At 40.3% G+C, this 27,009-nt stretch overlaps 1 protein-coding gene across 1 annotated transcript in view; it reads right to left on the bottom strand.

Annotated features, from left to right (window-relative positions):
• Nucleotides 1-27,009, bottom strand: part of chas (chascon) — a 349,928-nt gene that overhangs the window by 282,716 nt on the left and 40,203 nt on the right. The window contains exon 3 of the mRNA XM_065228879.1: nt 10,329-10,623. Within this exon, the coding sequence (XP_065084951.1) occupies nt 10,329-10,520 (192 nt within the window). The 5' untranslated portion in view covers nt 10,521-10,623. The remainder of the gene's footprint in view (nt 1-10,328; nt 10,624-27,009) is intronic.

Here is a 27,009-nt window from a genome sequence, read left to right as displayed (position 1 = left end):
ATTTGTTCATTACATTCCAAATGAAATTCGAGAACGTAATTGCATTGGAATAGCTTGTTTAACTAGGTCTTAAACAATCGTCACGTCGGTCATAGCTTGTTATGATTGTCTGAACCATGCGTAAAGAGAAAATCGAAACATTGAACGTCGCGTGAAAGTGGATCTTAATGAAGGCCTAAGTACTCTTTTAGTTTTAGGATTTCAAAGATCGTCGGTTGCAGTGGCTTGCTTACTGAGGAGAAAAACGCCGCCCCAGATCCTTTCATATTAAAAATATTAAAATATCGCTTGTTTATCGTGTATATTGTAAAACTTTTCGTTGTCGTCGGTGCCGGGTTTGAATAGTTATAAAAACTTGAGTAACGCTATAATGTGATATGAGAGGCTCGGTGGGCTTAGAGTAACCGTTTTTGCTTACTGAGCAGAAGACCGTGGGTTCAATCCCAAGCCCCTTCGCGTTATACGATCGTTAGGACACCAATTCAGCTTATCGTTTACCAAAACGAACCCTGCTGCAAACCCAACCCTCTTACCCAACATCCCTGTGATTCCTCGTGGAAGTGCAGAGGACTCCTCGGCTTCCATCAAAGCGAGTGTCACGTCAACACATTCCTACCCATTCCTTTCTTGACCTGCGTTCAGGCGCGGCTGGCGCTGGTATTGCCTAATTCGAGATCACCAGTTTTTACACATTGAGGATGATTGCTAGTCCCAAGCATCGTCTATTGGTTCTCTGTGTAATTACAGCTGGTCTGGCAATAATAGAGTAGCAACCGTGGGCGGTCAATCATGCTCATGCTCATCCTGAGTAAGTAGTTATCGTACGTAGATAATATAATTGTTTTGTACTGCAGCTCTACTTCGCGAAGGTAATTACGGTCGCTCTCAGACTTCGAAAGGAAGAAACGGTGACGTGCTTTCCTTAGGATGTTACGAAGATGCCGTAGTTCGGAGGTCCACCATGGCTTGCTGAAAACTGAATTGAACGATCGTCTTTTCAGAGGAACATAGTCGTTGAGCACTGCATAAAGCTTGTCATAGAATGCTGATAATGTTCTATCCAATGGCCCGGTTAGCGGTAAGGAATCCCAGTCAATGGCAGCTAGAGCCGTTTTCAACTGACCAAAATCACACGAGCGGAAATCGTAGTAAAGATTATCGTCCGACTCGTTCTGTACTAAATACTAAATCGTCGATACTCTCATCGAACAGCAAAACAAAAGGCACGTGGTGATTGTCTACGGGCAACAGAGGCGTGGTGGGTTCAATGAGGTCTAGTCGCTCTGGAAGACTGACGAATACAAGGTCGAGAAGCCTTCCGTTCGCATTTACATATCGGTTAACTTGCTGCAAACCAGTAGCAAACATAGTTTCAGTGAGTGCCTGTTGGTTCATGCTCGGAAGAAGCGTTCAAGGGAATGAAATCATTTACATCCTCGTTCAATTGCCAACGCAAATTGGGGAGGTTGAAGTCACCCAGAGATACAATTATGTCAGCGGCAGAAGTGCAGTTTGCAATATGCTGTACAGCGTTAGCGTGTGCAGAGTACAGGTCGGCACATGAGTTTGGTGGAAGCAGTGCAAGGTAAACAGCGACAAAATAAAGATACCGAGAATCCAATCGTACACGGACGGTGACTTGCTTAAGGTGGTCACAATTCAACAGTGGAATAGCCTCACAGTTGAGATGATCTTTGACCGCAATTAATACTCCTCCTCCGCGAGAATGCTGACTAGTCAACGCACTACGATCACAACGGTAAAATGTATAGTCGGATGAAATTTCAGCACTATCAATATCGGCTCAAAGCCTAGTTTCTGTGAAGACGAGCACATCGTAGTCGCAGCTGGAAAGAAGCAAACGTAACTGCGTAATTTTGGTTCGCATGCCTCTAACATTCTGATAGTACACAGAAATTAGGCGTTGAGGAGATGTTTTTTTCGTTTCGAATTCAGGAGCAGCGGGAGGATTATCCCACTGGCATTGATGGAACGTTTTAAGGTTGACTGGGTAATAAGGCAGTAAGTAATAAGTTAGTTCAGATCCTAGTTTTTTTTTTTAATTTATTTAACTTTAAGATTCCCAAATTTTAAGAAACGTGTAGAATAAAAAAAAAATACCTCCTGGCGCTTGATTAAATCAAATAGTAAAGGGGCGTCATTTTCATGGATTGCCAATGAACAGTAATCCAAAATGTGAATTTAGCAGGAAAGATGTATTAAGAGCCAGAATTTTAAACTTTAGGAAAAACAAAATTCTTATTCAAAGTTGTTCCTTTCAGATCCACCCTCATTTTGGTGTCAATTAATACTAGGGGCCGATTCCAGGCCAAATAGCCAAATAGGACAAAAAACAGAAATTTAAAACTCGACCATGCATGAATCTTTGCATAATTATGTTTTTGGCAAAATTCACATTTTTGCAAAAAATCGGCCATTTTTTATCTTGTATTTTTTTTCAAAATGGCGTATTTAATGTGATTGAAATGACGTCTGAGACAAAGATGTTAAGACAAAGAAGAAGTAAAAATATTATGGGAAACATATACACGGTTTTTTTTTTAGTAATTTTGATTGATTGATTGATTTATCTTTATTAAGGAGGTTTTCAGCCTGAGGCTGGTTCGCCTCCACAGTAATTTTGAGTAAAAATTTAAAAAAAATTGGTGGGGTTGTGTACAAGACACGACCGCAAGGGTTGGCGTAGACTACGTTAAGCTGTGTAGTGAAATTCTCGTGCATTTTTTCTAAATATTGATTTAAAATACAGTAGAAGTAACCTATGATTTCGGTCCTATGTACATATTTTGGATTTCCTACTTAGTAAAACTTGGTTAAATTCAGGACCACATAAAAATGCGAATACATATTCTATTTCATTTGGTTCCTAAATTACAATCAGATATGAGTAAGGCTTTCTTCAGGTGATTCATTGAAGCGTCCAACAATGACCGTCATGATGGCTGATATTCCCTATCACTTCAAGATTTCTAGGACATAAATCTTGGACGGTTGTGACATCACTCATGAAATTGAAACTTCTTGTGTACTGGACTGCAACAAACGTGAAGTTCCAGTTTCTTTGTTATAAGTTTTGTGAAATTTTTCTATGGTAATGAGATTGATCCTCAGCGATTCAACTTCAAAACGCTCAAAATAAATGCACACACAATTTTGCATCAATGTTATGCAACATTTAATAGTTGATCGAGATGATATCAATTAGCCATGAATCCTTCCAATAAGTTCTCGGTACATCTTTTATCTACCGGTTGAACAAATTTAAAAAAATAAAGGGTGATACGCTCAAAATTTGGTCAAGGGAAAACGCGTGTAAATCGGTGAAATCGTTTATTTAAAAAATCAAATTAAATTTCTTTTTCAAGTTCAATTAGTATAAAATTCAGGAAAAATATTCAGTTAGGCTTCCGCTTTTCCAAATCCGAATTGCCGGGCCTTACGCTTGACCCCTGCCATCAGATTTTGTACAGCCACCTTGTCCACCTTCTTCGCCGCAGAAAGCCAGTTTGCCTTGAACTGCTGCTCGCCCTTAGCAGTTTTTTTGGTCTTCTTTAGGTTCCGCTTGACAATAGCCCAGTATTTCTCAATTGGGCGGAGCTCTGGCGTGTTGGGAGGGTTCTTGTCCTTGGGAACCACCTGCACGTTGTTGGCGGCGTACCACTCCATGGCCTTTTTACCGTAATGGCAAGATGCCAAATCCGGCCAAAACAGTACGGAACAACCGTGTTTCTTCAGGAAAGGCAGCAGACGTTTATTCAAACACTCTTTCACGTAAATTTCTTGGTTGACAGTCCCGGAAGCTATGAAAATGCTGCTTTTCAAGCCACAGGTACAGATGGCTTGCCAAACCAGATATTTCTTTGCGAACTTTGACAGTTTCATGTGCTTGAAAACATCTGCTACCTTTCCCCTTCCTTTTGCCGTATAAAACTCCTGTCCCGGAAGCTGCTTGTAGTCGGCTTTGACGTAGGTTTCATCGTCCATTACCACGCAGTCAAACTTCGTCAGCATCGTCGTGTACAGCCTCCGGGATCGCGCTTTGGCCGTCGTATTTTGTTTATCATCGCGATTTGGAGTCACTACCTTCTTGTAAGTCGATAGTCCGGCTCGTTTTTTTGGCTCGATGCACGGTTGTAGACGATACACCCAGCTTATTTGCGGCATCTCGGAGAGAGAGGTTAGGGTTTCGCTTGAAACTACCGGCAACTCTCTTTGTCGTCTCAGCGGCTTCCGGTTTTCGATTTCCCCCCGATCCAGACTTCCTGGCTGTCGACAAACGTTCCCCAAACACTTTAATTACATTTGTAACGGTTGATTTGGCAACTTTTAGCGATTTTGCCAACTTTGCGTGCGAGTAGCTCGGATTTTCGCGATGCGCGAGCAAAATTTTGATACGCTGCTCTTCTTGCTTGGACGGCATTTTGACAACTGAAGAGTGAATTCCAAAATCAAAATAGGAGCAACATTCTACACACACACACCTTCAAAATGAGGGGTGTTCAGGTTTTTTAAATGCAAAATTGAAAGAAATACGTCAAGTTGATATTGACCAAATTTTGACCGTATCACCCTTTACTTAGGCTGTGTTCCATTTTGAAAATTTTCACTTAGATTTGACACTTCGAAAATAAATTAAGTTGTCCGAAAATCCCTCTGTTGTACATCGGCCGATTTTCGAGAAAGCGTCTGTCAAATTGATTCCTTTTTTGTCAGAAATAGGTCTGCTGGAATAGCAGGTTTATTTGGAAGTTTTCCATCTGTCAAATTTAGGTAAAAAATCACCAAATGGAACACAGCCTTAATAACTTGAGCACAGGATCGTTTCTTGTTGTGTTTGTCGTATTAGATGCTAGATAAAAACTTCTTTTATCGATATGTGTGCTGAAAATACCTGGGCCGAGTGGATTCAAGGAGAAAGTCGACGAAGAGAATCTAGTCAGTGTTACTTAGGACCTAATGCAATGTTCAGCTTGAATTGTTTCGCTGAGCTGTAAACAGAAAATCGATGAAGAGAATCGAACACTACAAGTAGGCCCTTTTGAACGCTCACTTTCGAATTTCAGAACCTAGCACTGAAAAAAACTAGACGGTATATCTATTTATCCTAAGAGATAAGCATTGCAAGTCCCTCCTACTTGAAGAATTATGCAAACAAACTGGGGTTGTATAAACAGTTCTATAGCATAATTTTCCAAGTAGGAGGGACTTTCATAGCTGATCTAAAAGCATAAATAGAGGTACCTGATAATTTATAACATTTATCCTTTTTATCACCATAGAAACACCCCGTTCCCGTTTTCTTATGCAAAATAATGAATGTGCGTTCACAAAACGCACGAAATCTTTAAAAAAAACGATATTAAGATTTTTTTTTAATTCAATCAATAGATTAAAGATGTACCGAGAATTAAATGGAGGGATTTCAAGCTAAAATGTTCTGATCGCGAAATATTGACTATCAATACCGAAATTTCGCATAAATGTCCAATCCATTTTGTGTGGTGTGTGCTGCTGTCTTTCAGTGTTGTCCAATGATTAGGGAACTTTCATAAATAACGTAGTAGTTGAGGGAGCAGAGAGGTTTCAGAAGTTGGGACCGGCCATGTATTAGGTGTATTGCAAAACACGCTCCGAGAGGGAAGGGGGGTTAATTGGTCAAAAATTTACGTAATTTATGGACCGCCCTAATTTTACTTCCAAGGCTGTGTCGCAATGGGTGAGTTGAATTTAACTCGTGGTTAAAAGTGACAGATGAGTTATCGAATAACCCTGCTATACGAGGGTGGTTATTTCGGACCGACTAGAAGTTAAATTTTGGTAACCGTGGCTGAGTTCTGTATGAAAACTGATCAATTTCCGGCATTTTCGAACATTGATAATAACTTACGAAATGTCACATTTAACCACGAGTTAAATTTAACTCGGAAATTGGTACACACCCCAAGAAGTATTTCTCGATTACTGTTTCGAAGGAACGTTTCAGCTTTTGTAAACAACGCATTTGATCGTCGATTTGGCGTAACTGGTAGCTCGCCCACGCATGCTAGTACTACCAACAATCAATACGAAACTATCGATTTTAAATTGGCTCACTACTTGACTAGTCTATTGGTCCCAAGCAAATCGATTAACGGACCCCATTCTAGTCGAAATTCTAGTACTACAAAATGTTTGTTTTGATTCGCTATGAAAGTTTGAAAGAAAGCATGAGGGGTTAGTGAATTTTCTTATGTTTCGAGGGGTGAATCGATTAGCTTGGGACCGAAGATAGTACCAGAGCTGAGCCAAAAAGTTGAGCACGCTTCTTCGGGACCTTCTGGTCTTAAAGTTACCTCTATGGTACTACCATCAGATAGGGGAAAATTTTCCCAACCTATTAGCGGTGTTAGCAACAATCAATACGAAACTAACGATTTTAAATTGGCTCACCACTTTAGTAGCCTATTGGTCCCAAGCAAACGATTAACGTACCCTATTCTAGTTGAAATTCTATTACTACACTATGTTTGTTTTGATTCGCTATGAAAGTTTGACAGATAACATCAGGGGTGTGTGGATTCATGCAGAACATGCAGGGGTGAGTGAAATAGCTTGGGACTGCTTGGGACCGTTGTTCTGGTACTGAGTGAGCCAAAAATAATAATGATTTTCTTCGGGACCCAGTGGTCTTAGAGTTACCTCTATGGTGTTAGTATGTGGGGCGAGCTATTAGTTATGCCAAATCAACGATAAAATGCGTTGTTTACAAAAGCTGATATGTCCTTCCGAAAAGTAATTGAGATTTGTAGTTATCATTCAGGCAAGGAGCGCTTGCGCCATCGAGGCGACGCCGCTACCAGCAGCCAATGATCTCGACGGGAACGACGCGCAAAATTCGAGGTGCAAAACATTAGCAGCGCTGTTTTATAACTTTTCTGATTCAAGCAGCACGATGTGTAACCAAACTATACTTGATTATGAGGTTTTGGGTTTGGGGTTTGGGGAAAACGTTTATTTTATGAAAACAGTGATAAAATTATCACTTTTTATTTGCCGATTTTTAAAACAGTTTTTATGAAAAATTGAAAAAAAAAGTTCATTGCAACAGCTTACGAAAGGTATTTCCTATCGATTGGTGTATTCGGATTTTAATTTCATCTATAAATGACAAAGCTTATAGCGTTCAAAATATTAAATCTTTTCGTGACGGTCGCAATTTTAGATTTTCGATTTACCCCCAGTACCTTCCCGTAAGACGTAGTCTACGTCAAAAAAGCGTTAAAAACTGAAATATCTCAAAAACTATACCTTAAACATTTATAATTTATTTTTAAAAGATAACTCTTGAACAATACAAACTTTTGGAGTCTTTAAAACCATGGGCATTTGTAAATTGATAAAAACCATAGAACATATTTCCCTTAAACATATTTTTTTTATTTTCTCTAAGTCTTCTAGGTTCTCCAAAATGCCCTGGAACTAAGATCTTGAAGTCCTATTGACTCTATGTGTCCTAAAAAGCTAGAATGGTTGCAATAAGATATTCAATGCTCTCCAAACCATTCTGGAGTTAAGATCTTGGAGTTATATAGGCTTGATCAATGTCCTGAAAATCCATATAAATCCAAGAAGTTCGAGGCAGCCTTTTGACAACATACCCGTCATGAAATAATATCAATAAGATACTTGTTGCTCTCCAAAGCAATCTGGAGTTCAGATCTTAAAGATCTACGGGATCAATTAATTCTTGAAAAAAAGTCCCGAAAGTCCTTATGAGTTCGGGAAGATTAAGTTAGCCTTCTGTCAACATGCACAACATCGAATGGTTTATATGAGATATTTAATGCTCTTCAAACTATTCTGGAGCTCAGATATTGAACATCTACAGGCTCAATGGGGTCTTTAACATTGTCCTTAGAGCCTTTATGAGTTCGTGAAGTTCAAATAAGCCTTTTGCCAACATGCAAAAAATAGAAAAAAAAAATTCCGATTATTTCCCAGCTTTTCAGGCTTTCCCAGTTTCCCGGCCACCCGCCTTTCGTTCAGGCTGGCTTTATTGATTTAAATTAATTTTCAGCCCTTTGGTGATGGAAAATCTTTAAGATTTACATTATAATGATTCACTTCTTTCAGCCTTTGTTCTTCGGGGCCTTCCTTAGCTCAGTCGGTAAAGACGCAGCTACAAAAGTTGGGTTCGATTCCCGGTCCGGTCTACACACAAGTATACTAATGTAAAAATGATACCGTCATCGAAAGCTCTCAATTAATAACTGCCCCAAGCAGCACACATCCATCGAAATAAGTTGCTGCAACTTGATTGTGACTGGAATAAGTTACGAACAAGTAACCTCAGTTGTTCAGTGACAAGTGTTCGACTAGGGTGAGCAAGTGCATCTAGAACACTAAGATGGGAGCTAATATGCGATATGCAATAAACTTGAAATACGAAGAATAAGAAGAAGAAGCCTTCGTCCAGGCTGGATCCGTTGATCTAAATTATTTAAGTTTATTTTCAGCTCTTGAGTGCCAGCTGAGTACGATGCTTCTCTTCCTTCTTTTCAAGAGACGAGCCGGCACACGACTATATATCAGTCCCATATTGAATTTTTAGATAATAATGCTATCCACTATCATTGGCATCTACTTTCATATTATGTAATAAAACTATCGACCTTAATCATGAAAAATCTGATAACTGTTTGTTCCTTCAAGCAAAGTAATCGCATATCAGTCCCATCCTGAAATTCAATCGTCCAGAGGTCAAGTTACAGTTCTGCTTTTGAATTGCCATATTTTTCGCTGATATAAAAAAACACGCTAGCTTCATTGCAACTGATTTTGACTTGAAAATATTATCAATTAATTTACTAAGATTTTTGGGCATTTCACTTCGACTGTTAATTTTTTCAATGCCTACTTTTTCCATATGGGACTGATATGTAATTCCGGAGTGATTTGAGATTTGAGCTCAATCTCGAAAAGTGATAACACTATGAGGTAGAGGAATGATTCCTCTATCATTTGGTATAGTTTGTTTGTGATATTGAGCTTTTATTCAAGAGAAATCAGTAATTGACGTGTTTTTTTTGCAAAAGCAATTACGCCCAAATCTCAAATCACACCGGAATTACAGGCAGTGAAAGTCTTTCTAATAAAGAATAATAACAACAGTAACCATTGATTTCGATCAAAATGTTATGAAGATGAAACGATTCAAGATGAATACATCCTACCCCTTCTTATTCAGCTGGTTAATATTGACCAATAATCCGTGCATCCCTTAAAAGCCATCCACAACGAAGCACATGCCGTTTGGTTTGTGAAAAGCAAATTTCACATGCAAATTAATTCCTCATGCGCAGAAGACATACATTAAATACACACATTTCCCAATCGCTACCACAAGCCGCATCTGTCATGTCAGCCGGCGATCAAGAACCACCAACAAGAAAGGGAGATGCAACGCGCCCAGTCGGTCGGTTACCCAAAAGCCCTAGCGGCCCTTCGGCTAGTAGTCGTCAGTCAGTGGCACAGAATTTATAAACATAAGCATATTCCGAATTGCACGCTCAGCTAGGTGGCCCAAAGGGCCTTCGATCCAGGTCTGATGTCCGCATTGCATTTCATATGCAAGTGCTGCACTCGGTTTCACCGCGCGCGATAGATGGTCTGCTAGCTGTGAATATGTAGAAGCACGTATACTTTTAATGAGCCCTCGAAACGCCGCTAAACAAAACTAGCCACGATTTGTTACGTAATCTCCGCATCGCTCGCTCGTCGAGAGCGGAACGCGATATGGGTGCTCTGTACGGTCTATCTGTGAAGCAGCAACAAATCAAGGTATGTTGAAGAATTTCCAGGTGATACCACTGGCTCTTAACCGCCTCTGCATTGATTTTTCATTGCAACAAAGGAAGAGACCAGACAACCACTAAGCTAAGAACCTTGCATACATTGGAAACGATCGGTCTGTGACTGAGTTTGAGGTTAGAAAAGCTCTTTTTGTCATGATCTGCGCCCTGAATGATGACGAGCGGTGTTAAACCTGCACGCTTGCCATCCGAAAAAAAGATTCGCCATCGTCGGTAATAATTCTTAGAATGCGGTCGACTACCTTAAAAAATTTGGGTCGAAAAAAAATCGAAAACTTCAAAACCAACATCGCAGCAACGTGACACATTTAACCTGCAAACGAAAGTAAAACCGCCCCAGCACGGACGGCGAACATAAACAAACATAAACGGAGCAGCAGCAATCGACATATGCTAATCTAAGACAGCGAAAACCAAAACAAATATGTATAAATCGGCGTGGAGATCGTGACTTACCAAATTCTGGTTGACGCCCTCGAGCGTGAGTCCTTCAAACCTTGCCTCGGCTACGATGGTTTTCGGCGATCCGGCGCCGCCACCTACTACGATGGGTGACGTCGCCGATGGTGCATGGCCATCTACGGCCGCGGTGGCACCCCGTTTAGCCCTTCGTAGGGTTCCAGGTGTGGCACTCGCCGGTTCACTCATGCTAATCGTATTATTCCGTTCGGGGTTGAATCGAAACGAAATGAAGGTGCGTCTCTCTGTCTGTGTCGTGTTTTGATTAGAATGGAACCATATGGGTGGTAATCTGAAATAGAAGATTGAAAACAGAGACGGACTGTCATTTGTGTAAACAGCAATTAATTCCCATAAAGCCGAATTTGTAAACAGAAATGTTCAAATTATAAACGGCGGTGGCGCCACCATTCTTGGTGGCGTTCCCTGCGATGAACATCCGATTCCCATGAGCATGAGAGGTGGCAGAGGAAGACGGAAGACGTGAGAAGTCCAAAAATGGCCAAAGGAAATGGACCATAAAAACTAACAGCGACAGCCGGGCGGTTTGTACTCATTTGCAATTTGTCAGAGCTTCGACAATTCCTCGATTCATGCCAACGACAGCAGCTCGGGAGCAATGTGACTCACTCGTCGCGGGGGAATACCGTTATTTTTGATGTTTCAATAAATGGCATTTTTTATAACCTGGAAAATGACAACAGCAAAATCGCATCCATAGAAACAGTGCAGACAGTGAGCGGCATTGAATTGCTGCATCATAATCAGGGAAAACAAAGGCAAAGACTGTCATTGATAGGGTGTCAATGTCAACTATAGTGCACCGGTAGGCGGTGGTTTTTTCAGCTGTAGAGAGACGGTCGGTAAATCTAGCCGAAACAATAAAAAGTATCCCTGCAGGCGAAACGGTACAAAGTCAGAAGTGGGTGCCACAGAGTATCCAATACTAGTAAAAGTAATAAAGTTAGTGTAATGAGAAATAACTGAACAAATAGGGTAGTGCATGCTGGAAACGGTTCAATAGCGTTAAATTTTTGATTTCTTTAAAAGAATTGTGAGTTTTTCGTGATTCTATACAAACAATGAATTAGGGTTTATCAGTTCCAGAAAATAAAAACAAAGTTTTAAAAAAATGACATACATTACCATTTTTAGTGTTGTTTAATGTCTTTACTCAAAACAGGACTGCAGTTTTTACGTTTTGTACTAAAGGGTGTCCCACCTCAAATTGCATCACGAAAAAAACGCTGTAGAAAATTACCTAGTTGAGCGATCCTTTCCAAACTTTCAGACAATAGAATATAACCGATTAGTAAGCTTTTGGAATATTTATTTCATTCAACTTCAATACCATAACCGTACTCTCACACCTTACGCTTAACTCCTCTCATTAGGTTCTGTACAACATCTGGTTGCAGCTTCTTCTGTACGGAAACCCACTTTTCTTCCTCAGATTTGACCTCCTTGGGATGCTTCCGTAGTGCCTGCTTCATAATAGCCCAGTATTTTTTGAAGGGCCTTAGTTCCGGTGCGTTGGAGGGGTTCATGTCCTTGGGTACAAAAGTTGACTTCGTATCATTCCAGGACAACATTTGAAACGTGGCACGAAGCTAGATCCGGCCAGAAGATCGTAGGGCCCTCGTGTTGCTGCAACAGAGGAAGCAGACGCTTCTGTAGACACTCCTCGAGGTAGATCTCCCTTATTACAGTCCCGGTAGTCACGAATGGCGCACTGCGTTTGCCACATGAGCAGATCGCTTGCCAAATCATGTATTTCTTGGCAAACTTTGAAAGTGTCTGCTTGTTGTTCTGAGATGTTGACTCTCAGTTTGGGATTATCTTACAAGATGGCGCACAGGGGTCGGAGGAGTACCAAATAAAAGCTCCTCAGCGATGCATTATGGAATGCGTTTTCAGCAAAGTTGGGTCTTCATTTGGTGAGATTAATCTAGTTTGAGCGATTTTTTTGAGTTAAAGCTGGGATGACTTTTGAGCATTGTGAGCGTAAGTGCGTGAAAATTCATGAGAATCTTCAGCGTGAAATTGTTAGCCAGATTTGCACGCTAGTTCATTCTCTCAGGGATACTTAATGAATGAGATTTGATAATGATTTTCCGAACACGGCGCGTAACAGTTGAAAAGACCTATAAAATTTGGTAAACTAAACTTGAAGTCACACATCAGGAGTACTTAAAATAAGGCTTGCTTCCACTCACTTGCTATAAAAACATGATTTTCTGAATTTTGGAATCATTAGATGTTATAATCAGGGTTACTTCCACTCACTTGCTATAAAAAATGTTTTTCAGAATTATGAAATCATGAAATAGTATAATGCAAATTAGTACTTGTAAGTTACAAGAAGAGGTCGTGAAGTATATGTTTGACACATAAAATCTGTCAATATTGCTTTCAGTACGTCACAATCAGCGATTTTACGACTCGTGAGCGCTCACTCTGAGTGAACGCTCACGAATCATAAGACTGCTGATTGTGACGCTCTCAAAGTGAAATTGATAGGTTGTATGAGTCAAACACATACTTCACGACCTCTTCTTGTAACTTAGAAGTACTAATTTGCATTTTACTATGTCATGATTTCATAATTCCGAAAAACATTTTTTTATAGCAAGTGAGTGGAAGTAACCCTGGTTATAATCATATTTTGTAATTGTTAGATACAAGAAGAGGTTGAACGGCAAGTGTTTGACACATTAAACCTGTCAAGTTCACTTTCAGATAGTCACAATCAGCAATTTTACGACGCGCGAGCGCTCACTCTGAGTGAACGCTCACGAATCGTAAAATCGCTTATTGTAACATTCTGGTAGCGAAATTGACAGGTTTTATGAGTCAAACAATTGCCTCTCATCCGCTTCTTGTATCTAACAAGTACAAAATATCATTATAACATCGAATGATTTCAAAATTCAGAAAATCATTTTTTTATAGCAAGTGAGTGGAAGCAACCCTGCTTAAAATTTTCCTGTATTTTCTTTGCAGAAGTTCGTTAAAACATTTCTGAAATTCGCAGTATATTTGCTTTTGTTCTGTAAATTTTGAAGAATTTATTCAAGTTTTAAAAAGATCTGTAAATGCCGCAAAAGTTGAGGTTCTGGGAACTCCATCGAAGTTTTCAGAATTTGTGGGAACTCTTTTTAAATTCTTGAAACACTTTACAATACCTTGTTGCTCCAACGAAGCTCGAAAAATTACGGGGATTTTAGAAGTTTTCGAATTTTTCCTAACATTATTGGAACTTTCGTAAGGTTCTGGGAAGAACTTCCCTGAAATTATGGGAAGAACTTTTCGGGAGTTCATAGAAGAACTTTTCGGGAGTTCATAGAAGAACTTTTCCATAGTTCATGGATGAACTTGCCAGAACTTCAGAAAAGTTCATCCCTGAAGTATTGAGAAGAAGTTTCCTGGAGTTCTGAGATGAACTCCCCTCAAGATCTGGGAAGATATTCCCTCAAGTTCTGGGAAGAACTTCCCTCATATTCTGGGATGAATTTCCCTCAAGTTCTGGGATGAACATCTCTAAAATGTTGGGAAGATTTTTTCTGAAGTTTTGTGAGGACCTTTTCTGAAGTTCTGCGAAGAAATCTCCCTAGCTGGTACAAAACCGGTTGAGGTAACTTGTATGTGACTTATTTTAGTCACACGTTACTGCAAGATCCTGCCACAGCATTGTGCTGGTTGGGGTTATGGAGTTCTGAGAAAAACTTCCCTAATGTTTTGAGAAGAACTTCCCTCAAGTTTTGCGAAGAAATTCCCTCAAGTTCTGCGATTATCTTCCGTTAAGTTCTGGGATGAGCTTCCCTGATGTTATGGAAACTTCTGGGAAATACTCCGTTAAAGTTCTCTGAAGAATTTCTTTAAAGTACTGGCAAGAACTTCTTTTCATGATCTGGGACGAATTTCCCTGGAATTGTGGGATGTTTTCCCCTAAACTTGTAGGAATTATTATTTTGAGGATCTAGGAAGAACTCCCTAAAAGTACTGGGAAGACTATCCTTGAAGTTCAGGGAAGATGTTCCATGAAGTTTTGAGAAAAACTTCCCTCAAATTCTGGGACGATTTTACTGGAGTTCTGAGGAAAACTTTTCTGTAGATCTATGAAGATATGGCAAGAGTTTTTTCTTAAGTTCTGGAGAAGACTTCCCTAAAGCTCTTGGAAGAACTTTCCTATAGTTTTGGAAAGAACGTCCCTAAAGTTCATGCAAAAATGCCCCTGAAATTTTTTGACGAACTTTACTGCAGTTCTAGAAAGAACTTCCCTGGAGCTCTGGGAAGAGCATTTCTTAAGTTCTGAGAAGAACTTCACTGAAGTTCTGGATAAAACTTATCTGGAGTTCTAGGAAGGACTTTTCTGAAGTTTTGGGAAGAACATCCCTAAAGTTTTTGGAAGAACTCCTTTGAAATTTTGGGAAGAGCTATCCTGAAGTTTTGGGAAGAACTTCCTTGACATTCTAGGAAGAACTTCTCTAAAGTTTTGAGAAGAACTTCCCTCAATCTTTGAGAAGAACTTCCCTCCAGTTCTGGGATGAACTTCCCTTAAGTTCTGGAAAGAACTTCCCTTAGGTTCTGAGTAGAATTTTCCTGATGTTATGGGAAAATTTTCCTAAAGTTCTGGGAAATATTTAGTTCTCTGAAGAATTTCTTACAAATTCTGGGAAGAACTTCTTCTCTACTTCCTCCAGAACATCCAATTTGTGCTGGGCGGTGAAGAACAGTAGCCCGGGCTACCGGAAGTCCGCCTTGACGTAAGTCTCATCATCCAATGAGACTTCGTCAGCATCTGGGTGTACAGTTTCCGGGCTCGGGACTTTCCCACCGTATTTTTCCGTTCGTCACGATTTGGAGCCTTCTGCACTTTGTACGTATGCAGTCCCTCCTGGTCCTTGGTTCTCTGAACGAAATACTTGGACAGATTCAACTTTTTGGCCACATCCCTGACCGAAGCATTGGGATTCCGCTTAATGCTTTCACGACACGCTTGTGATCCTGATCACTAATAGAACATCCATTCGGACCGCATTTCTCCACGTCAATCTATCCAGCGGGACAAACTTAACGAATTTCAAAGTTGATACGTGTTTTGGAATGTACCAATAGCGTACCATAGCGTACCTTCAAGGATTTTGAACGTACCTCAAAGTTTCCCGGAAAATCCGTGTCCCGCTGGATATACATACGATTTCAGCAATGATCAAGTCGATCGACCAGATTGCTACTGAAATGTCACGTACCAAATGCGTACTTTACGAATCTGTAATTCATTTTTAACGTACCTCTTATTTTCACTTAAATGCTTATACTAAATTTTTTAAATCGGTTTATATATAAATTCTGGGCACCGAATTGGATTCCTCAAAAAATTTTAGCCCGATTTCATATGAAAAACATTATACTTAAGTGCATTCTAGCCTATTAGAGGATAAAAAACAGTTTTTTTTTTATTTGCATCCATTAAAAATATACTAATTTCGAACAAAACTGTTAATTTCACTAATAATTATGGAGACGCACGGTGCTGCTTGGAAAACTCCATCATGAGAAATGCCTTGATAACTTTCATGACCAACGTACCAAACTGGAATTCACTTTTTGATAAAATTTACCAAGTTAGTTTACGGTAAGTTTTTCACTGAGATCCAGCAAAATAAAATGCCGAGCTGCTCGGTGGTGCCCATCTCGGCAAAAATCTAAGTGTGAATATACAGTACTGGACAAAATAAATCATACACCCATATAATTTTTCTTTGGAGCTCGATATATCAGGTAGATTCAAACATACAATAATGGTTTGTTCTGCAATACTTCTGTATGTTTTTCGCTAAAACTGTGCAGGTATAGAATATTCAATATATTGTATGACTTTCTCAATCATCATTTATTCTCATGAACCAGCCGAAAGCTGAAAATCTCTTTAATAAAGTAATAAAAAAAAATCATCATTTATAAGTTGTAAAAGGAGAATTTGGAGTTGGACCAAATAAATCATACGCCTGATTTATTATTGAAAATTCTTGTTTAATTGAATTTTTAACTTACATTTTAACACTCTCAGTATTTGGTATGATCACCCTTTGCTTTCAACACTGCTTCCAACCGTCTTGCCATACTTTCGACGAGGTTTTGTAGATATCCTGAATCGATATTCTCCCACGCTGCGTCAAGTGCTTCAAAATAAACGTTTTTGTTGGAAACCGATGCTTTATCCACTTTGTTGTCCAAGTAAGACCACAAATTCTCAATTGGGTTGAGATCGGTTGATTGGGGAGGCCATTCCAGCGGTTTGAACCGATTTGATTTGAAAAATGCCATTGTTTTCTTCGCTGTGTGCTTTGAGTCATTATCTTGTTGGAAAATGTAATTGGATTCCAGGCCAGTTTTCAGTAGCGAAACTTCCAGATTTTCACTTAACAACATCTGCAGTCATTATTCCCTTAATATAGGCCAAGCTTCCAACACCAGACCACGCAAATTCTCCCCATACCATGATATTTCCGCCTCCGTGTTTAACCGTCTTTTGAATGTATGGTTCCTTAAGAGCGTCACCGGAACCTCACCAAACCCTTGATCGCCTTTTCTGTCCAAATAACTCAAATTTGCTCTCATCCGTCCACAGAACTCGTTTCCAGAAGTCCACAGTCATTCCGGCGTACTTTTTAGCAAATTCCAGTCGCTTCCGTTGGTTCCGTTTGTTGATAAAAAGGACTCTTCGATGCCAAACAGCTTTTCAAACCGCTCTCATTAAGTCGCCGGCGAACAGTACGTCGACTTACATTGAGATCCATCGATTCCACAATATGCCTCGACGAATACTTAGGATTCTGCTTAGCCATTCGAACAATTCTGATGTCATCACGATTACTTGTCGCACGATGACGTTCTTGTCCGGATAAATTCCTCACAATTCCTCGTGTTTCGTACTTTTTCCATATGTGCTGAACAGCTCCAACTGAGATCGAGTACTTTTCGGCAATTTTCCGAAAAGAAATTCCTTTTTCACGATCGCAAATCACCAAATTTCTAACACCGAGCGAAATCTGCTTTCTCGACATTTTCACTTTTCATATGACGCAAACAAAACACAATGGTGCGATGCGCACGCTTCCCGGAACAAGAACTGTCAAATATTACGCCGTGATGCCAAATCTTCAGATTTTGTTTTTATTCGATGGCTAAAAAATAAAATCTTAGTAGTGTATGATTTATTTTGTCCAAGCACAAAAGTGAGCATATATTTATTTAAAAATGTAACAAAAATAGCAGAATATTATAACAATTTTCATTCAGCTAATTGAATGCACCATGAGAAATACTTGAACTTTTCCGAATATACTGCTGAAATTGCGTGCAAAATAGCAAAAATATGATGGAATGTACTTTTTTAGGTTGAGCGTATGATTTATTTTGTCCAGTACTGTATCATCGAAAAAATGGATTTTTTTAAAATAATATTAATTTTTATTTAAATCATTGGTAAATTCTATTAGAAAGCGAATTCCAGTAAGGTACGTTGGTCATGACCAATCAGAAAGTGTTTTATATGAAATCGGGCTAGTATTTTCCGAGGAATCCAATTAACCTGGCTTAGTTAGGTTCAGCCCTTCTAGCTTAAGGAAGTGCGAAATGTGTGGTTCAAATGAGTTTATTCCTTAGCAAAAGTTTAGTGTTTAGTGTATTTACATCTAGAAAAATAATTTAAACTCACATGGCTGCTAATGGAAATATCAAAACTGAATGGAATTACAGTATTTTCAACAAATATTTCTTGTTTTCCAATAAACATAACAAATAGCATACTCTTTACAAACATCATAGAATTTTGCACAGAACTACCTAAAAAAAATTACTCTGAACTTGCTCTCTTAAAATTCTTCCCAAAGCTGCCTTGGAGTTTTTTCTCTTAAATACCTTGTTGTTATATCTAGATTTCACTCAAAATTCTCCTCAAAATTCTATTAATAGTTATTCAATTTGACTGTATCCTGAAAATCTAGTCCAGCCAAGGGTCTTTCATATTTTAAAGGTCGAGAGGACGAAGTATATGTTTTTTTCCGATTTATCATCGAAATTAACGAAATTCATAGAGCATCTTTTGAAGAGATTTCTTTATTAATTTTCTTTAGAAAACCCCGTGCTTGCAATAGGGTGGAGGGGACGAATCCTATCTACACCCTAATTAGAATTACGATGGTACTCTATTTCACCTATTTTAAATTATACCCCTGTTTCGTATGCAAACATATAGAGCAAGATTCCGCCTGCGCTCTAGTGCTTACTGATATCACATTCACATCACATATAACATTCCTACACTGCCCCATTCCCACGCTTCACTACTCCGCGCTCCGCACAGAGGTGACCTTGCCCATAGATAGCTCGCCATCACTCGCCGGTACTCGGTGAGATTTTCAAGGTAAACTTCCTGTTGCATTTACCAAAGCACAACTCCACGCGGCTTAATGCACTGGCAAACTCTCAGCTCATCGCCACATCGTTAGTTTCAATCGTTTACTGTCATCCCTTGCTGGTAGGTAGCACGATTGTCGTAATTGCATTTATGCTAATCAAATGCATTCTGATTCAATTAGTTGGCATGACTTGTTAGGTTACCATCAACCGCTACTACTGTCGCTGGCAATCAAGCATGATCCAAAGAACAAATTCTATCCGATGATTGTGGGAGTGACACACGTGTGTACGCGGAATTCCAAGTTCTTCCGTATTTCCGCCTAGCGGATATCACTGTATACCAGTGGGTGATGATGATGGCCCAAAAGAGCCTCGCTCTTGTTGAATTATTTATCGTCGTTCGATAGTAATAATAACGATAGATATGATCGAACAAACACGCGCGTTCCTATAGCTCGAGTGTAGGAGGAACGGACAAAGTTCTGGCCCGTGTTGATTGGACCGACGGTGGAATTAATTGAGCGTGGAATGGAGTTGAATTTTTGAATTTTCAGCATTTGTAATTGCCGTTACAACGATGGTGGTGGCATCCCGAGTAGAAGTTCGCAATGGAATTTACCGTAAACGGCACGTTAATCTTCCACTTCATAGTGGCCCAGGAATTGAATTTAGAAGGAAAAATTAATAACTCTCTGGGATTGCATTCAATTGAGTTGACGTTTGGTGACAATTTGGTTGATAAAAAATAGTTCATGTTATGGCCGCAAAGATGACGCAGTGATACAAACTTTTCTATTTCGCAAGATAGAGATTTACTGTAATCGGTAAAGTTTCAGTACGAAAATTTTATGTAAAATAGCCGATTACCGTAAAAATTGGTTTTCCAATCAAAATCTTCGATTTGATCGAAATTGTAACAATTTTTGAATTTTCGACAAGCATATGAATAGTTTAGATTCGTTTTGCATATATTTTCCATTACAAATTTTAAAGATCTCCCACAAATGCAGATCATAACCAAATTCATTCAAATTTGGCACAGTTGTTTGGGACCTCAAAACGGATCGAAAGAACTATTCAATCTTGACCCACCTTAATGCGCGTAATAACATGAGCTGCATGTGTTTAAATAAAATATCAAGAAGACTGTCAACTCTTCCATTTTCTCGTACGACCGCTATGAGACAGGCACAATCGCGTCATCTGCCGCCTAAAAGATAGCAAAGATAACATCCTCAGAAGAAAGGTTTGTATATTTGCTCATTTTTCTATGCGTTGCTTCCATCTTCGCTCAAGTGCAGCGCTACTGTATCTGTCGCATGGATTCTGGCAAAGTTGCCAGTCTCCTTGATATGATGTCTTCGGTAAAATCCAAATATGTCAAATATATCTCAATATACCTCTGAGATATTTTCAGGAAATAAGGTGTATTCGATGTACATTTTGAATAATTGATAACATTTTGCGATTATTGTGCATTTTTTAGAAAATTAATTCAGAAAATCACGTATTTTTCCAAATTTTATGAAATATATTTTTCAATAATCAGTTTTGGCTTGGCAGTCTGGCAATCACTCAATCAGAACAAATTAATTTTGTAATTTGTCCCTACGTTTCGGCTCTGATTAGGGCCTTCTTCAGGGCCTGTTGGATTTGTTCTTTGTCTGGCCCTGAAGAAGGCCCCAATCAGAGCCAAAACGAAGAGACAAATTACAAAATTAATTTGTTCTGATTGAGTGATTGTCAGACTGCCAAGCCGAAACTGATCATTGTAAAACCTCACAGTCGAACACTCCACCACAATATATATTTTTCAGTAGGTACTCTAAAAATAACAGCATTGATCTGGAAATTCTGGATTGATCAGCGTATCGCGGAAAAATGATAAAAGTACTCGTTTGAGCGATTGTTCAAAAAATAATACTGAAAACGTGCATTCAAGGAAATTTTATAAAACTTCGTTTATCTCAGTTGTTTGAAGATGTACAACTTTTATGTTTTGGACAAGTTTTCTTAAATTCTACGTCCTACAACTTTACCAAAGACAGCAAACCTCTATCTTGCGAAATAAAAAAGTTCGTATCACTGCGCCATCCTTGCGGTCAAAACATGAACTATTCTTATCCACCAAACTGTAGTCCTAATTAATCCAAGAAGCTTCACTCAAGACATCATCTCAATTGGATGCAATTCCAGAGTGTTATTATTTTTTTCAGATTTCCCTCTGTGCACTGTTCGAATTATGGTTTTGGTCCTTACGATAATTTTGCATTCCTTTGTTCGAAATGTAGGGTGGTTCAAAATATCGATTTTGCCATCCATGATCATTCTCCCAAAATTTGATATTATTTGGATGCGAACACACGAAGCGATCTATGGAACTCCTCAATTTGCGGGTACCGGATGTGAGAATTGGAAGTTCCGGGTTGAGAACTAAAGTTCGTTGACCTGTTGGAAGTCCTCAATAAAGAAGCCCCTCAACAGTTGCAGTAGAATTGACGAAATTCAACAAACAGGACTGTAAGTCAGCGAATCTCATTATTTCCTTGATTCCCGACGATATTTGTTTGTTTATTTATTTTTTGATAAGGCTCAATCCAATTAACTTTACAAAGCCAAGGATTCTTGTTCATTATACAAAACATCGTAAAACTAGTCAAACGGTACACCACAATAAACACTCTATCTTTCGCTATCCAATAAGCCTCCTCCATCAGAACGGGATCCGCTTCCAGTGGTTTCATTGTATAGCAATGTCGCCAACGGATGGAAGAGTGCTTCCATTGCAGCAATGGACGCAAAACGTGGTCATCACTCACATACTGATCACGAAACGGTTGCTTTCCATAGTCGACGTCGCATCGACCAAAACAACTGCTGATGAAGAACAATGAGGAGGACCACACAATGGTGGCTGCCGAGTAAGCAGACGATTGCGTGACACACATCGAGAGTGGCCTGCTTCTGTCGAAAGCCGAGTGAACACTGATTTACGACGATCTGCTTGACGTTATTTGAGAAAAGAATACTGATAAAGAAATCTGCAATACTCTCGAAAGCGTATATGCCAAGAAGTCAGTATCGTCTCAAACGTGTTGGTCAGGAAGCAACCCCTTCCTTGCTTCTTTCAATTGTTTGTCTTCAGTTGATATCGCCCAAACTAAACATTAAGCCTACCCCTGATTTATACGACACGCACGTACCTTACCTTACCAATCAGGCTAAGGCCTTGTTGTCCTCTGCTGTCCGAAGAAGTCATCTACACTCTACCCGATCCATGGCCACAGTTCGCCAGCCTCGTAGTCTGCGAAGGGTCCGCAGGTCGCCTTCTACCTGGGCGACTACGGTGGGCTGGGTCGTCATGCGGCATTCCTACGACGTGTCCAGCCCACCGTAGTCGCTAAATTTTTGCAATGTTGACGATGGATGGTTCTCCCAACAGTTGGTGCAATTCGTGGTTCATTCGCCTCCTCCACGTTCCGTCAACCATCTGCACACCACCGTAGATGGTACGCAACACCTTCCGTTCGAAAACACCAAGGGCGCGTTGGTCCTCCACGAGCATAGTGCAGGTCTCGTGGCCGTAAAGGACCACCGGTCTAATCAGCGTCTTGTAGACAGTCAACTTCTTGCGGCGGCGAATTTTATTCGACCGGAGCGTCCTCCGGAGCGTCCTCCGGCGTCCAAAGTAGACACGATTCCCTGCCATAATGCGTCTTTGAATTTCTATGCTGGTATCATTTTCGGCGGTCACCAGTGAGCCCAAATACATGAACTCATCGACCACCTCGATTTCGTCACCGTCAATCTGAACTCGGGGTGGGAGGTTAACATTGTCTTCCCTAGAACCTCTTCCTTTCATGTATTTTGTCTTTGATGCGTTGATGGCAAGTCCAATCCGCCTAGCTTCAGCCTTCAGTCTGATGAACGTTTCCGCCATCGTCTCAAAGTTCCGTGCCATGATGTCAATGTCATCGGCGAAGCCAAGAAGCTGGATAGACTTCCTGAAGATCGTGCCACTCGTGTCTATCCCAGCTCTTCCGATCATACCTTCTAACGCGATGCTGAATGGCAGACACGAAAGTCCATCACCTTGCCGTAACCCCCTTCGAGATTCAAAGGGACTCGAGAGTGTACCCGATACTCGAACAATGCACATCACTCGATCCATCGTCGCCTTGACCAATCGCGTCAGTTTATCCGGATATCCGTACTCGTGCATAATCTGTCATAGCTGATCTCGATCGATTGTGTCGTATGCGGATTTGAAATCGATGAACAAATGTGGGTACGTTGTATTCACGGCATTTCTGCAGAACCTGCCGAATCACGAAAATTTGGTCCGTGGTAGCGCGGGCACCCATGAATCCCCACACACTCTCTTGCAAATGGTGACAGGCGGCGGCATATAATTTGGGAGAGTACCTTGTAGCCGGCACTCAGCAGTGTGATCGCACGGTAGTTGCAGCAATCCAACTTGTCGCCCTTTTTGTAGATTGGGTATACGACACCTTCCATCCACTCCTACGGTAATATCTCCTCCTCCCAAATCTTGGCAATTACCCAGCGCAGCGCTCTAGCCAGTGCTTCACCACCGTATTTTAATAGCTCACTTGGTAGTTGATCTACACCAGTTGCTTATTGTTCTTCAGCCGACCGATCTCCTCCTCAACTTCTTGAAGATCAGGGGGCCGGTAGCCTGTCGTCTTCTGCGCGTGCTCCAAGGTCTGTTGCCTAAAGGTTACCGTCCAAGTCCTTGAACATATCGGCTTGCGGCACGTAACCTTTGCGCGAACTATTTAGCTTCTCGTAGAACTTCCGTGTGTCGTTTACGCGGTACATATTTTCCATCGCCTCGCGACCTCGGTCTTCCTGCTGACGCTTCTTCCTTCGGAAAACCGAGTTTTGTCTGTATTGCTCCACATTCAATCTCGTGCGGTGTTGCAGCATTCTCGCCCGTGCTGCATTCTTCTCCTCTACTAACAGTTTGCATTCGCCATCAAACCAGTCATTTCTTCGGTCCGGGATTACAGTACCTAGTGCCGCTGCAGCAGTACTACCTATGGCGGAACGGATGTCCCTCCAGCCATCTTCAAGAGAAGCTGCGCCAAGCTGCTCTTCCGTGGGTAGTGCAACTTCCAGCTGCTGCGCGTAGTCCTGGGCAACTCCGGCGTCCCGTAGTTGCTCAATGTTGGGTCGCGGCGTTCGACTTCGACGGGTGTTATGAACCGCCGAGAGTTTTGAGCGCATGCATACTGACAGGGTGGCCAGTGAATTTTCATTTTGAAATTCCCGGTTTTTTCCCGGTTTTCCTGGTTTAAATCTTTAAAAATTCCCGGTTGTTAATATTAAACAAAAAACCAAATTGAACACATTTTTAAGAATGCTCTGAAAGGAATTTACTGAAAGGACAAAAAAATGTGATTTAAGAAGATTCCCAAGATTCTGAGGCTTTAAAATTTGAGTAGTGTCTGAAACTAGAACATTTTTTTTTCAAATTTGTGATTAATAACAATCTTTGTGATGCAAGATTTGCAGTAAAAATAATTAAAATGTGAGATTTTGAAAAAATTTCAAGATCACAGATATGAAAAATTAAATAAATATCATACTTATGAGTCGTGGAGTCATAATTGTCACGCTCTGAGACTTGGAAGCATTTTAAGGGTTATAACAAATTACTGAACAATCTGTAGAATCAAGCGGACAAACCCTGGATTTTTTAGTAAATTTTAAAAGAATTCAAAGTGTTGATTTCAAGCAAATATTGAGAAAGATTCCCACACAGTTTTCGAAGGAAAAGTTTTGAGCAGATTTCCAGAATTATTCTGACATGAAAACCCTAGTAATGGTTAGATGAATTTGGAAGGATTTCTGTGGAGAAGAATGCAAATTCTAAATTAAATTGTTAGATAATTTTAGAAGATTTAAAAAGGAGTTGGCAAAAACAAAACATTGCGGAAAATTCGTACGTGATTCTGATGAGATTTGTATGGGTATGAAGAAAATTAGAGATGAATTTTAAGAAGAATTCCAAGAGAATTATGATCAGAATTCAACAAGAAACAGAGTTCTTAGATTGTGCTGGCAATAATTTCAACCCTAATGCGAAAGATTCATCACAGAACTCCAACAAAATTTATTGCAAAAAATTCTGAGAATTAGAAAGACATTCTTTAAAATACTCCAAGGGGTTTCTAAATAAAATTTCGAAACGTTTCTGCTGTTTTGAATAGAGTTAAAATAAATTTTTGAAAATATTTTCAAAGGAATCAAAGTCTCCGGAAAGGCTTAAGGGAATTCTAAGAAGCATTCCAATTAAATTCTTAGAAGGGGTTGCAAGGAAATTCCAAAAAGAATTCAACGGCAATTATTACGCGGAGTGTCTTCTGGTTTATTTCAGAACAGTTTCAAGATAATTCTGAGCAGAATCCCAAGTTAATTCTTGAATTCATGTCATGAGAATTTTGAACAACGAAAAATTAAACCCCGGAAAAGAATAATTCAGTTTCGGTTTTTACAAATATTTGTTTCGAAAGTCCAGCATCTTCAATATTTTCTTTCAATGACCATGCACTTTACATCTGAAATTGAGACGACAAAAATCAATTTTCAATATTGCTGAGTGATTAAATTCTAAAAACAATAACACGGGAAACTGAAGAAAATTATGCAGCATATAGAGCAAGACATTCATTTGGTAAAGGATAACTCTGTTTTAATGATTTATTCTGAAATTCTGGTGTAAAAATTTGTTCTTATGGTATGGTTAGTTTATTTTCCCGGTTCTCTCACCGAATTCCCGGGTTTTCCCGGTTACTTTTCGAATTCCCGGATATTTCCCGGTATTACCGGTTTTCCCGGTTTGCTGGCCACCCTGATACTGCAACTAGGTAGTGGTCCGAATCTATATTTGCACTGCGGTACGCGCGAACTTTGAAAATGTCAGAGAAGAATTTCCCGTCGATTAGAACGTGATCGATTTGCTTTTCTGTCTGTTGGTCAGGTGATCTCCAGGTCCCGTTGCGAACAGCCGTCGTACACCTTCTCCAGCTGCGCATAGAACGCTTCTTCCTCGTCGTAGGGTCTCCCTTTATTGGGAAAAAGAAACGCCTTTCGTAGCAGCTCTTCCTCCAACTGCCTTATCTTCATCGCCAGTTCTTCTTTCATTCGGTGCATTGTTAGTTCCAAACGCGATGTGGAACGCTTGCTGGCACTCGACGCAACCGACTTTACATCATCCCCTAAGAGGCTCGGCAGAGGTAAGGGGTTCGGCGTAAGCCCAGTCACGCTAGCGCTCCCAGAAGTTTTCCCCTTTTTCTCCCTCTTTGCGAAACAGGCCATACATCAGAACCCGCGGTTCTCTACACCGGTTGATTCCCCCACGCAACCTAAGTGGAACCAGGATCCGCAATCGTCGCAGGCCACGCCACCATCTGATCGTCGTCCGGATGATTGCACTTACTGCAGCTTCCCATCTCAAAGTGAGGTTAGTAAATCTTTTGAGTAACTATTGGGAAAAAGAAACACCTTTCGTAGCAGCTCGTTTGAATCAGCTCAAACTAGAAGTTAATTAATTTTATTAAATAAGGAAATTAGATAACTAACGCATATTTACAGATCTAGTTTCTGCTCCTGCTCTGCGAAAAATGCGCTCCGGACGTAAAATTACTTCTGCCTATGCTTTCTGCCGTGTAAGTAAGGTTTGTAGGTAAATTGACAAGTCAAGACAATGACTGACCAAAAACAATTACCGTTTCCGCCTTCGTTGAACTGTCAGTTCTCCGTTAGTGGCCCTCGAGCAAAAGGTGAACCAGTGTCGGTGTTGGTGCCCAGTGGTTTCAACACCCTTCGTGTGGGCAGTGCAAGTTGATGATGCTGTAGTTGAAGAAATGGCCGTTAATTCTCAATTTGCTCATCCTCGCGTTGATCGGCTGCCAACCAATCACGCGTGGGCGCATCTTACCCAGCAATACAAAGCCGGTTCCCAGCTCGTTGGTGGTGCCACAGCTCTAGTAGAAAGTAGCCGCTCGATGCCCACTTTTCCATACCTTTTGTCCCGTCCAGCAAAGCTCCTGTAGTGCTACGACTTCGAAGTTGCGTGGTTGAAGTTCGTCATAGATTAACCTATCGCAGCCCAGGAAGCCGAGCGATTTACAGTTCCATGTTTCGAGTTTCCAATCGTAGTCCTTATTTCGTCGCGTAGGTCTGTGCCGATTGTTCCGATCCGTATTTCTTTCTTCAGTATTTG

This window comes from Ochlerotatus camptorhynchus, unplaced genomic scaffold (genome assembly GCF_037179485.1).
Source record: "Ochlerotatus camptorhynchus isolate MF236.1 unplaced genomic scaffold, CSIRO-AGI_Acam_v1.1 ptg000304l, whole genome shotgun sequence".
Taxonomy (NCBI): domain Eukaryota; kingdom Metazoa; phylum Arthropoda; class Insecta; order Diptera; family Culicidae; genus Ochlerotatus; species Ochlerotatus camptorhynchus.
The sequence above is the reverse complement of the archived record's forward strand: the minus strand, read 5'-3'. Positions and strand labels throughout refer to the sequence as shown.